The 13,220-nt window shown below is 49.4% G+C and overlaps 1 protein-coding gene across 1 annotated transcript in view; it reads left to right on the forward strand.

The window, feature by feature from the left end:
• ATP6V0A1 (ATPase H+ transporting V0 subunit a1) overlaps positions 1-13,220 on the forward strand; it is a 60,807-nt gene that overhangs the window by 22,766 nt on the left and 24,821 nt on the right. The window contains exons 6-10 of the mRNA XM_045299448.1: positions 3,830-3,912; positions 5,073-5,199; positions 6,556-6,638; positions 8,146-8,239; positions 10,750-10,962. Of these exons, the coding sequence (XP_045155383.1) occupies positions 3,830-3,912; positions 5,073-5,199; positions 6,556-6,638; positions 8,146-8,239; positions 10,750-10,962 (600 nt within the window). The remainder of the gene's footprint in view (positions 1-3,829; positions 3,913-5,072; positions 5,200-6,555; positions 6,639-8,145; positions 8,240-10,749; positions 10,963-13,220) is intronic.

Consider the following 13,220-nt stretch of genomic DNA (forward strand, 5'->3'; position numbering starts at 1 on the left):
CACCCCCACCCCGGTATCGCCCACGCTCACCACTGGTCCTGAAGGGATCATCTGTCCTGGATTCCCTGTGTTTCCAGTTCTGTACCAGTGCACATCCTCTGGTCTAGCCAGACTTGTAAGGTAGACTTGGGATCGTGATAGTGGGGTGGGGGTGCATTGAGGAACTAGAGGAGAGTTACATGTTCATCGTTGCTGCCCTGCACCCTGATGTCAGGGTTTTCAAGTTCAGGTCTTTGCTTGAATCCCAGACACTTCACAGGGTTGCGAAGGCATTTCTTCCTATTACTTGGAAGACAAACGCAGACGCTTGGGTTACAACTGCTGTCTTGAAAGATTGGTTTTGAACCATTTTATTCTGCTTTTGACCGTTATTGCCTGGTCAAGAAGATTCCTCTTGTGCTTGACAACACATCCAGACATCCAAGCACTGTACACGCCTTCACGCCAACGTACGGGCTGTGTTCCCCCTGCAGCAACACCGCATTGCTGCTTCAGCCAGCAGATCAGGAGGCCTAGCCTGCTTCGATACCCATATGTGACAGCGGACCTTTTTGAGCAGACCAGCCTATATTTCAAGGAGTTCTCAAGGAATAATTAACATATTATGATATCAAAAATATTCCTGAATCTAGGGACAAAGTGAAGTATAGCCAACGATGAATGCAAATGTGGGACAAGCTGTGACCCACTTCCTGTGTGCTCTCCTGGGGTCTGCAGCGAGTGGACAGCATCGCCAAAGGCAGGCAACCTGGGGATGATACTGGGAATCAACTGCAGTTGGACATCAGTGCAGTTAATTTCGTAGACTTCCTCGGCTCCCAATAAAGACTTTACAGCACTAGAGCAGCGGATGATGGCCTCTGGGGCCCCAAGCCTCGAGGACCAAAGACGTTTCTAAGAAAAGAGTTAGGTGCAGCCTTTTGCTTCATTGCAGCAGGGATGGCAACGTAAGAAGAGCAAGATGCTAATTCAGAGAGCTTACCAAGTTTACAGTTCCCAAAGGCCTTAGCTGCTACACGGCCATTGGTGGTGAGAAAAAACCCACCTCTGTACACACCTCCCTTGTTACCTAGTTCATGAACGTGACTGCACTAGTCAAGCGAGCAGCAGAAGCAGACCCTGACCCTTCAGCACCAGGTCCATCCTCCCAACACCAGGCTCCTCGTCGGCGTCTGTGGTAACCACCTCTCAATCGATTTCTGCATCACCCAGTTAATAATGATTGTTATCATAGTTACCAACTGAACGCCCCTTTGGAAATGCAACACATTGATGGAATGAGAGTGAGCGTTAACCTTTCATCATGGCCTTTTTTCTCTCTCAAAGCTGTTTCTTTAATTAAAAAAAAATTTTTTTTTCTGCTACAAGGCAGCTCTTTATTTTTTTAAAAAACATTTTATTAGGGGCTCATACAAAAAATTTTTTATATAGTGTATACCTACACACATTCAGTATAGAACCCTATGTAGTTACTTTGGTTATAGTTATGTTTAAGATGTTTTAGCCTATTTGGGCATGTTTCTTTTAAGTATTATATGCATAGAAGGTAAACTATTCTAAAATTGATTGTGGGGATGGTTGTACAACTATTCTTAATATGATTGAACTATTGAATGTGCGATTTGTTAATTATATGCCAATAAAATGTTCTTTTTAAAAGATAATGAAAAATTTCCACAAACACAAAAGAAAGGTAAAATATACTATATATTAAGACAAACATTTGACTGACGCAGGTAAGAATTATAATAACCTGTCCTGACTTACAAGTTTGATGGAAGGACTGATTGGGAAACAGACCTCGTTCATAACCTGGGGACACTCCGTAGCATGAGATGTGGCTTTGCAGCCCTGTAGTTCGGGGTTATGGTACCCTAGTTTTCCACAGTTGTTTTATGTAAAAGCTCAGGTTTTCTAAGATTCAGGGTTCTCAATTGTGAAATTCGTCATTGGACTATGGTTGCTCGTTTCTATTTCATCTGAACTCTGCTGGCTGTTGTGGTTGTCCTGTTTAGTTTTTTCAATCCCAGAGGGTCTCCCATAGTCTTTGGATCAGCCTGTGGCGAGCACTCTGCTGTTCTGTCAGAGCGCGGGTGTTTGTGCGCAGTCTTGGCTTACAGGTCTTCCCAAGCCGGAAAGAGTGAGCCAGGACACAGGAAGCAGAGTGTCTTGTAAGCAACAGTGTGTCTCACTGGTCTTTGCAACAACAAGTTCAACTATTGCAAGCAGTCATCGTCAAAACAAGATGCCTGCGGCAGATAGCGGATTTGAATCCAAGTAGAAACAGAAAGAACCCCTTAATTTCCATCTAGCAGCAAGTGGTAGCCTGTGCCCCCAGCCTCTTAGAGTAAACAGGTCTCCTGACGGTATTTGCCCAGGGCCTGCCCCTCCTTCTGTTTGTTGATTTTGCATCAGTAACCTATTTCCCAACACAAATGCTTTTATTTGTTGTTTGTTGTTGTTGTTAAGCCTTCAGACTTAGCTGGTTTATACTTTTTGTTAATGCTTATGGTCATGTGACTATCTAAAGGGAGGTTCCCACGTGGCTTGTTTGATAGTGGAGCAGAAAGGAGTAGAATCAAGTTGAAATTTGGAATGAAAGTGATAAAGAAAAATTACCTTTTTGTTTGATTAAGCTTTTGCATATAAGGACTGTTCTCATGGTCTTTGGTCAAGTAGTATACGGATCCGACAGAGATGTTTATTTATCAGGCTGGACTTTATTTCTAAGGGCCACCTCTTTCTGATGGGCGTAAATTAGGGGGTCGGATGAGTTGAGCAGAGAGATGCTAAGAGAGACAGGCCTGTGTATAGGAAGTGCCCTCTACCCCATTTCATTGTATAAACTGTCGTGGTGGAAATCATTTCCAATCAAATCAATTAACCCTCCCCAGAAGCGCCTCATGACCTGTTGCCGTTTTCTTCACCTTGCTTGGCTGACACTGGTGCCTTAAGCTGTGGTCTCAAGAACCCTTACATTGTAAAACCCAATGAACTTTTCGATATCCCTGCACTCCTAGCCAGCAAACGGGACACTCATATCTTTTCCCCTTTCTTCCCTGTGTGGAACCAGTGGAGGCTCAGACCTGCCCAGCTACTGGGCCTCTTATCCTTTTGGCAAGAACTGCCCTTACATTGCATGGTTCCCAATGTGTTATGTACAGTGTCTGCGGGGAGCTCTCCTGTTGTGAATTTTCAAGGACATGGAAATCCGAGGTGTCTGGAGAAGCCTCTTCTGTCTTCCTCCAGATCAGAGAACTTGAGCACAGAGACTGTCTTCAGGACAATGGTGGTGCCCTCCTTTCTTCCTAGGAAAGAGAGTCTCCATCGTTTGCATTCCCACCCAGGGCCAGGGCTAGTTTGCAGCTGCCAGGCCGTGGGATCTTGAGAGTGAGAGTGGTTTTCACTCGCAAGGGAGAGAGCTTGAGCTTCCTATTCAGACAGAGCTAGGTCCTGACCCTTTCACAGCTCGTCCAGGGAATGGGTGAAATAAATGACTTCCACCTAGTAACAGATTTATACATGTCGCCTTGATTTAATGTTCTTTCTTCATTCTTTATTTCTACAACCATTTCCCCAGATGCTTTACTGGGGCCATTTATGCTTTCTTACCTGGTTTGTTTGTTTTTTTTCTTTTTTTCTTCCCTTATTCTTGTCTTCTTTGTGTGGGACTGTCTTCTCTTTTGGTGTTTCTTTCGTTTTGTTCTCTTTGTTTTTCATCTTTATTTTCTGAACTTATCTCCTGGTTCCTCGTTCCCTGCATGCCACTAACTATTTTCATTAGATATTAATTGATTTGTGAATTCAGGCTGAATTGCATCATCAGCAGATGGCGGATCCAGACCTGTTAGAAGAGTCCTCATCCCTCTTGGAGCCAAGTGAGCTGGGCAGAGGCACACCTCTGAGACTTGGGTAAGTCCCTCGGCAGCCCTGCCTCACCCAGGGCTGCTTGTTCATGATTCATGAGAGGCTGCCAGTCCACTTGCTGAAAGACGCACTGTCCTCTGAGCTTGTGGAGAGGTGTTTCGAAGCCAGTTGTGTCACTAGGGTTCATGTCACCCAGTGTGGCAGTGTTACCTCCCCCCCAATAACACTAACTCATGGTGTCACCTCTCCCCATGGACCAGTTCTTGAGCTCCATTTTGCCTATTACTCGATTGTCTCTTCTCTACTTACCGTATAGAATCCTTAGTAATGTTTATGATCAATTTTATATGTAGAATAATAATGTGATACATGTAGTCGTAAATTGCCTAAACGTGATATTTCTTAGATTATATGACGACTAAGAGCGGTTTTTGTGGACCTTTGTGTGCTGGCTTCTATTATTAGTTACACACCATTAGTAACGACTAGACGGAAGCCTTTGATTCTGCTTGCCCTCGACCGGCTACTTCGTTCTGAAAACAAGCTTACTGATTTAAGTCAAAAATCATTGCTATCATGATATCATAGCTAAAACACCCCAAAAATGGACAAAATCACCAACCACACCAAAAATGGATAAGCTCACGTCCACGCAGTGATGGCAACACCAGCACGTGTTTGTAGACTATACAGACCAAACCATGGGTTCGAAGCACCCTGCGTAGTTGAGTAATAAGGACAGCTCTGACCAGAGCTCATTAGAAGGTTCAAAAAGCAAATGAGCACCAAGTTTTAGCCTTGCAAGTATATTGATACACGTAAGCTGGGCTTACAAAAAGTACCTTTGTTGTTACAGCTATGAGAATGTTTTTATTAAAAATAATAATAAATTTTGGTGGAAACGTGGTACCAAAGTTTTATAGTCATTTTGGTGTCACCCTCTGACATTGAGTGTCGCCCGGTGTGGTCCACACCCCCTGTCGCTCCCCCAGTGAAGTCACTATTGCCTCAGTTCCTCAGTTGTCTGTCCACCCGCTCCTGGGTCCAGGAGTGACCTGTGAGTGAGGCTTTGGTAACCCTTTGGACATCCTGGCCCAGAACCTTTGTGCTGCCCGTCTCTCCTGTTCCTCCTCCCTCCCTCCTGAAAGCCACTGCCCCCTGCGGTGGCATCGAGAGAGTTCCCAATCTGGCTCTTCTCCCCACAGCTTCGTGGCCGGGGTGATCAACCGGGAGCGCATCCCCACTTTTGAGCGCATGCTATGGCGGGTGTGCCGGGGCAACGTGTTCCTGCGCCAGGCTGAAATCGAGAGCCCTCTGGAGGACCCCGTGACTGTAAGATGAGGAAAGGGCACCCCATGACGTAGGGCTTAAACAGGGAGCCCTGCAGTCACTCGGCATTGGTGCCCCCTGATCTGACCCCCCCAACCCCCCACGCCCCCCACACACGGAGCGGAGCCCTTAGTGTGTCCCTGCTTTGATCTGAGAACAGGAAGGGCTTCCCCTTTTCCCTGACTTCTATCGTGTTTATACATCGAATGTATGCATGACGTATACGTAGACATTTTTGAGTTTTATCTGAAAAGTTATTCATTTGATTGGAACGACTTGACCCCCGCCCCCACCAACAATTATTTTAAATCTGAGCTTTTAGTGTTGTGGTTGATTTGGGACTCAGAGACAATTAGTGCTGTATGAAAGTTACAGCAAGACCTGGGATTTCCAGTTAGGTAATACCCGTGTATTGAAAGAAAGAAGGGGGATTTCCCAAACCATGATCCTCGTTTAAATTGATGACGTTTTAGTTGGTCAGGTTTTTTGTCTACTTCTTTGTTGCAGTGCCTGGAAACCTGTTTTTAAAATATGTACGGGGCAAGACAGGAGAATTGCTTTTCCCACCCAATGCTTTGGGAAGTAGGAAGCTTAGCCTCTTGGCATTTGACATAATGGGGCCTAGTTGATAACAGAAACCTAAGTGAGTGTGGTCGATCCTGAGTTGGAGGATTATAAACGATTGTTACGTGCACTGCCACGTTTTGACGGCCCCTTGGTATTCGTATGAATTCGAAGCCTCGAGATGGTTTCTCTGTTCTCAGTGGCCACATCGTTCCCTCGGTGTGCTTTGTTCTGCTTCTGAGCGGCATCTCCACCGGAGGGTGATGCAGCTAACAATGCTCTGTCCTGAGTAGGAGAGTGATCACAGGAGGAGGCTTGTGCAGCCCAATTGCAGGCTGCTCTGGGGTTGGGAACACCACAGCCTGTAGTCCCACTGCGTGGGGAGCTTCCTCAGGCTGATGGCGCCCCTGTCCTCCAACAGGAAAGGGGGTCTGGATAGCCACGCCCAAGCAGCTGCCCACCTCCCTCAGCTCGTTCCACTCCCCGCCCCTTGCTTTCTTCTCAAGCTTCATTCGCATGTTTCTCACTCTGAAAGCAACACCTGCTCTCTAGACATCTCCCAGACTTCCTTCCTCAGTGCTGGGTCAAGATCCCAGGTGCGCTGAGAAGTTCCGTGAGTGACAGATCACAGGACAAACGTTCTTAAAAGTGTGGAGTGGGGTTGTGGGTACAGGACGGAGTTACCCTATCGCAGAAGGACTGCTTTGCCCCTTTGTCACCCAACAGTAAGTTCTTTACGAGGTTGCCCCGTGGATTTGGAGGTCTGAACTCCCCGTGTTTGGTTTTGGTTTTCAGGGTGACTACGTGCACAAGTCTGTGTTTATCATTTTCTTTCAAGGCGATCAACTGAAAAACCGAGTCAAGAAAATCTGCGAAGGGTAAGAAACACCTGCCTCTGCTCGCGAGGGCGCCCCCACACCCCCGAACCTGGAACGCCCAGGTGACAAAGTAAAGAGGCACCAGCCCTTTTAGTATACATTTTTGGCAATAATATGGCTATTTAAAACTAGCATCTAGGGCCCCAGGTTCATTTTTCAGAAGTTCAGTTACAAGTCTCTTAACATCCAAACTATGTTCTGTGAGAGAAGATGTAACTTGGACCTTGTGAGAACATTTTTCTCACAGTGTCCAAATCATGTAACATCCGAGGCCGCGCTGTGTGTGTGGCGCTGTGGGCCTGGGCCTGGGCAGCTGCAGCTCCCTGCGGCTCCGCTCCTCTCCAAGACAGTGTCCTCCACGGCACCGTGCTCCCAGGAGGGTGTGCTCCCGCCTTGGGGTGCTCATGCCACTCCCCCCTTCAGTCGCAGGGGTGGGGCTGGAACCGGAGCTCAGAGCGAGGGTCTGCAGCCCTTTGTGCTGAAAGGCTTCCACCCTGAGACCCTCACCTCTACTCAGGCGATGACAGTAGGGGTCTCAGGTGTGCTCCTCTTCCAGAGGCCTTGGGGAAGACGGCAGCCCTTTAGCCCTCGCCCCTGTCAGATCCTTAGACCACAGGGGCCTGCTGCACGACCCCCTCACCACACACACTTACACACACAACCTCAGTGCCCACCCAGGGCCAGGCAGAGGAGGAATTGTTAGATCTAGAGCTTTGAGACATTCTGGAAGTTAAGGTTTGGAGAAATACCTCCTGCTCCAATTCTGAGTCAGAGTCTGGGAAGGTGCCCCCATCTCCCCAGTCAGACGCTGCTGAGTTGGCGATGGGCCAGGACGCAGGGTGCTGGAGAGCCTGCTGAGGGTTCTGCCTCAGACACCCAAAGGAAGGGACAGCCTTGACCAGGGTGGGCTGGCCACCAGGGACTGGCCCCTGCTTGTGGAAATGGACCTCAGGTGTCTGATGTGGCTCCACAAAGTTAATGGAAAAACAACATCAAAAGATCATGGAAATTGCCCATGAACTTTTGAAGCCCCCTCCTATGGGCATTGTCTAAATGGACCGTATGCCTTGCATGCCTGCATTATCAAAGCTAGACTTCCCTTTCCCTGTGGGAAATCATTTAAAACCACGGTTTGGGTTTGTCAGCACCCTGCTCTGCTGAGTCTCCACACCCGGCACAGTGTGGTGGGCGCTGGGTTCTTGATGAGTCCTGAGGCCGCGCCCCACGTGCTTGGCTTCCATGCCGCAGGTCTCTGATAACTTACCCTGGGCTTGACTTTGTTAAAATGTTGGTTTGCTTTGTGTGTAATCCCAAGGGACCTCAGTAGCTACGGAGAAGGTGCAGATAGATCAGATGTCTATGGTCAGGCCACTTCCTCTAAGTTAATTCTCGATGAGCAAGTCGGTCTAAGCAATCCCTGTTTTCGCCCTCAGAGCAAGGTGGAGATTGTTGAAACTGGGTGGTTAAGAAACGTCCGTGTTCCTCAGGCCATGTCTGCCCGTTCCAGGTTCCGAGCCTCACTCTACCCCTGTCCTGAGACGCCGCAGGAGAGGAAGGAAATGGCTTCGGGAGTGAACACCAGGATTGATGATCTCCAAATGGTACCCGAGGGCTGGAGGGAGTCTGTTCTTGTGAAATAAAGTGCTGGGAGAACACCGTGCTTGCTCGAAACACCCGTAGTTAGTGCATACCTGCACAGGCTCCCCACCACTCCATGTCTGTGAAGGACACATCCCCTGAAGCGGGAAACGTCTCAGGGCATGCCTGTAGAAGTAACATTGGTCGTCTTCAACTGAGACAGGAAGGCTGTGCATCTGAAGTTGTTGTTGTCTTGAGTGTCCAATTCCCCTCCTTCTCATCAGCTTGCGATGTGTCTTGTCATAAAAACGATTCATATGCTAAGCTAAGAAAAACAGAATCACATATACAGCAAGTTCTTCTCTTGTACACATTCCTACTGGTCACCTGAGGCCTTTACATGGTCTATCCTCAGAGCCTGCTGTGGCTCCTGTGCCCAGAAGGAGATTGTGGTACATTTTTCCCAACGACAGTGTGTGCAGCATACAAGCACAGTGGCTATCAAGGACCCTGAGGGAGGAGCCATGCTTTCTACATACATGGAAGGAAAGGGGGGTCAGGTGGGGACTTTGTTCCCTGGGGAGAGAATTCATGTACGAGCTTTAGTAACCGCCCTGAACCCCAAAGGCCGTTCCTTCTAGCACTGTGAAAACTCCCCGAGGCATATCCATCATCTTTCAATTTCCTTTCTCAAAATTCTCTTGTGAGCCTGAAACCAGAAAGAAGAGCTAGATAGTGCCCGGCTACCGTTACCAACCTCTCTGATTGGGATCCCAGTAGGAGAAAAATGTAGAACAAAATTCAAAACCCTAAAAAAGATGAGACAGACTCATCTAGTAGAGACAGGTGGGCCTTGGACATCCTTCACCCCTGAGACTGAACCCACTTCTATGATCACCTCTCCCTTGATGGTGGCAGGATACCAGAGTACACAGTAACTCCTGTCAGGAGAATCCTCCCCAGAACCCTCAACCACAGGAGCCCAGGAAGGCAGCATTTTCCCCTCAACCAAGGTCAGAAGGCAGGACGGGGCAGGACGGGTGGGCAAACGGAACCGGGCAACCCAGGGACAACGTGGGAAGAGTGCTGTTACATTGAAGGGGCGGCAGCTCATGTCCCCAAACAGAATGTGCCTGAGCCGTGGACCAGGAAACTCATTTGCAATGTAGACTTTCACCCAAATGACCATCAAAAGCAATTCTTTCTAAACACTGAAAAAACATCCTCCCTCTGGCCCCCACCGTGCATAATTCGTCCTCTTAGCCAACAGCTGTCTGCTTGAGCTACATGCTTTGGGTTAACCAGTGGAGGGGAGATCTCAGAGATCTGCTGGTCGGTGGGACTCCGAGTTAGTGTATCTGGAGTCATGCGGCCTCTGGTCTCCCATATTTATGGAGGGATTTAAGCCTGTGATGGAGTCAGGACACATGGCCAGAATTTGACTCTTGTTAAGTCCAGTTTTATCAATGGACACTTTTCAAAGAGCCACTAAGGAGTCAAAAGAGGACTCAAACAGCACATGCTACAATTGTGAGGTACTCGGCCGTGTGGAGTGAGGGGAGCTGTGCACCCTCATTCCCAGAGGACGCAACACGTCACCTGGGGCCATGGCTGCCTCCCCACCCCCTCACCCCCCCGCCTTTCTGGGACATCACCGTGGTGCTGTACTGACTTGTGCGTTAAGTGAAGTGAAGGCGTGTGATTAAATGAGCAAGTATATTACAGTGCCTTCCTCTTCCCAAGAGAGACTCATGCAGGAATGTGGTTGGTGGGTTGCTGACCCAGCTCCTCATTAGGAGGAGCAGGGAAACCTTAGTCAGCCGTAAATACCACATGGGATGTGAGGTGTCTGCCTCTTCCCTAACCTCTAGTCTCCAGCATATCATTCCTCTAAGGAAAATAGACTATCCCAGTCTCCGAAGGATCAACGTGGAAAATTTTGGCCCCAAGAAATCTTCAGAGGTGTAAAGCCTTACCTGTCCCCATGATGGCAGTAGTCGGTGACACTCTAAATCCCCTCCCCCTGACCCCAGCGGCTCCTGCACATGTCTCTCCCACCATCCCCTGATGCTGGCCCAGGCTCCCTGTGGAATCTCACCGCTCTTTGATTGCCCAAGTGAAAGGCAAGGGCCGACCTTTGCTCTGCCGCGTCCTCTAGGAGTGGTAAGACTGAATATAGAAAGAAAAGCTAGGAACCATTTCATCAGGTTTATCTTCAGCTTGAGGATAAATGACAATATCAGTAACTAGTACTCCAGTTCTTTGGGATTTGGATGAGGAGCCATTCCGTACAGAAGAGGAAAACGGTGACTTAGTCTCACAGAAACCGAGCACCACAAGGCCAGGAGCTGACAATCCACAACCCCCGAACCTAACCCAGCATCAGGGAACGGTGAGAGAATGTCTCCACCCCCGGAGGCCACGCAGCACACAACGCCCTTTCTCCGAAGACTGTGCCTCTTTGCCATCCGCGTCCTAAGGCCTGAGCCCAGTGCCGGAAGCTGCCCTCCCTTGTTCTTTTCTCTCCCTGAAGGTCCTGAACCAAACGGAGGATCACCGCCAGAGGGTTCTGCAGGCTGCTGCTAAGAACGTCCGGGTCTGGTTCATCAAGGTCCGGAAGATGAAGGCCATCTACCACACTCTGAACCTGTGCAACATCGACGTGACCCAGAAGTGCCTGATCGCGGAAGTGTGGTGCCCTGTTACCGACCTGGACTCCATCCAGTTTGCACTGAGAAGGGGCACGGTAAGGCCTTCCCAGCTGGCAGGCTCGTGTGGCCCGGAGGAAAGGCTCTCGTCAACAGTTACCCAAATCACTCTCATGTCTGTGGCAGCTGGACGCTCACAGTTCTTTAACATCTCCGCCTCCTGTCCTGATGCCACGCCCCGTGCAGAGCCCGAGAGCTAACCTCACAAACGTGGGCGCTGCAGTTCACAAGGGAGATGACTTGGTCATAGCCCCATGGTTCCTCATGATATTTCATGGCTGTCGCTTCTCAGCCTTTCAGCTAAGATCAAGTGAAGATATTTCGTGGCCAGAATATGCTTTTCCCAATTCACTCTTTCAGCTATTAGACTACTTCCCTCAAGTCTCCTGGAGACTGACATGCCCAAAGTACAAGACGATGTGTGCGAAGGGTGCTGTGTGTGTGTGGAGAGAGAGAGAGAGAGAGACAGTGCTGGCTTCTCAACCGGATGATCAGAAACGACCAAGAAGAAGGTGATGTTCAATCAGGACTTTGAAGAGTGGGCAGGATGCTGATCGGCAGTGGCTCGGAACCATCCTGGACAGGGGCAGAATGTTCAGGGCCACTGTGGGTGGACGAGCAGGAGCAGGAATTGTCATGAGTTCTGAAAGAGTGGGAGATGAATCTGGCTCAGGTAGATTGGAACCTAATTGTAGGAGTTTTAAAATAACAGAGAAGAGGACAATTTACGCCCCATGAAATTTGTCTCTTGAAAGTTATGAGGCAGTGAAGAGGCATAGTAAAAGAGAAGTGACAATGAAGTGTTCCCAATATGTAGATTGGACTGGGGAAAATTAGGTTATGTAGAAGTGGAATAAACCCTCGGCCCTTAGGGTAGGATTTGATGGTCAGCGTGTAGGAGGGGGTGGGGGCGTGAGGCGGGGACAGTGAACCAGTTAGACATTCTGAGGGCAGAGTCAACAGGTGTGCTTGGTTCCGAGCCAGGTGCAGAAACATTCAAACATTCGGTTTCTGAGGCATCAAAGCTGAGTGACCGGGCAGGTATGTTAGGCCGGGTTGACTGGAGAAACACACCCAGTGACATTTATGTATGTGTAGGAGAGAGCTTTCTATCAAGAAGTCATTTTATATCAGGAAATCCCAGCCCATCCGGATCAAGTCCACGAGTCCGATACTAGTCCATCAGTCCGTCTTCGGACTCATGCAGCCACGCGCAGTGGTGCTGAGTGCAGGGAGAGCACAGGCCGGCGGGGGCACAGTCGTGTGGATCCAATGGCCGTGTCCCTGGCAGGTCTCTGAGTGGCTCTCCCGCAGCAAGGTGAAGCAGGGAGGGGGGGTCGTCCCCAGGACCCTCCTATGAGAAGGCCACGCCCACAAGAGGACATCATCAGGCTGTGATCTGCCTGAAGGGCTAGACTCCAGCCCTTCACTTTATTTACCTAGTGGACCCGAAATTGTGCACCCCCACAGCACGGAATGTCATGTTGAGGAGGACACTCCATCGCATCGGGGTGCTGGACGAAGTCCCCAGGGAAATGTCGAGCAGGTAGTGGGACAGGTTGTCAGTAGGATGGAATGGGAGCCATGAGCGTGGAAGGCAGGAGACCTCTGAGGAGGAGACTAAGAAAGCCCCTTGGGGCCTGCAGCATTATGGGGAAGGGAGAGTCAGCAAAGAGAAAAAAGGACTGAGTGAGCCAGAGGGGAACTTGTAAGGAATAAGACAGTTCACCAAAGAAGAAGATCCGTGCCGTCAAGAGCTTACATAGCGGGTGGAAGACCTTTGGGTCTGGTGATGAACCCACCCATTGCCGCAATCAGTCTCACGTCATCGTGACCTAGAGACGGGGTTGACTGGTCAGGTTCCCTAGGCTGTAAATCTACAGAGCAGAGCCACGGTTTCCTCCCACCGAGTGGCGCGTGGGGTCCCGCTTCCTTGGGCCAGTTCTCAGCGGACACCGGCACACTGGCTTGTCTGCACTCACTCGGCCAGTCCACAAAGGACGCAGAGTTAGTGGGTGGTGAAGGAGCAGAGGCAGAGAATCTTCTGTGTTTTCTCAATAAAAGGAGGGTGCAGGGCCCTACTCGTAGAACAGTAGATGAGGCGTCTCCGGGCTCCCTGGGGCTGCAGGCCTCCAAAGGCCTTGCTTCAGTTCCCCTTTCTTTGGTTGGTTGGTTGGTTGGTTTTGTCACAGTAAAGACCTTCTTCCTGAGAATTTGAATCTTCCACCATAGATTACATGCCTCATCTTCCTTCCCCAAGGTCTGGGGATCAGAACCCCAGTTTTATTTTCCAGTT

This window comes from Echinops telfairi, unplaced genomic scaffold (assembly GCF_000313985.2).
Source record: "Echinops telfairi isolate 266 unplaced genomic scaffold, ASM31398v2 ScPeMD7_7458;HRSCAF=8496, whole genome shotgun sequence".
Taxonomy (NCBI): domain Eukaryota; kingdom Metazoa; phylum Chordata; class Mammalia; order Afrosoricida; family Tenrecidae; genus Echinops; species Echinops telfairi.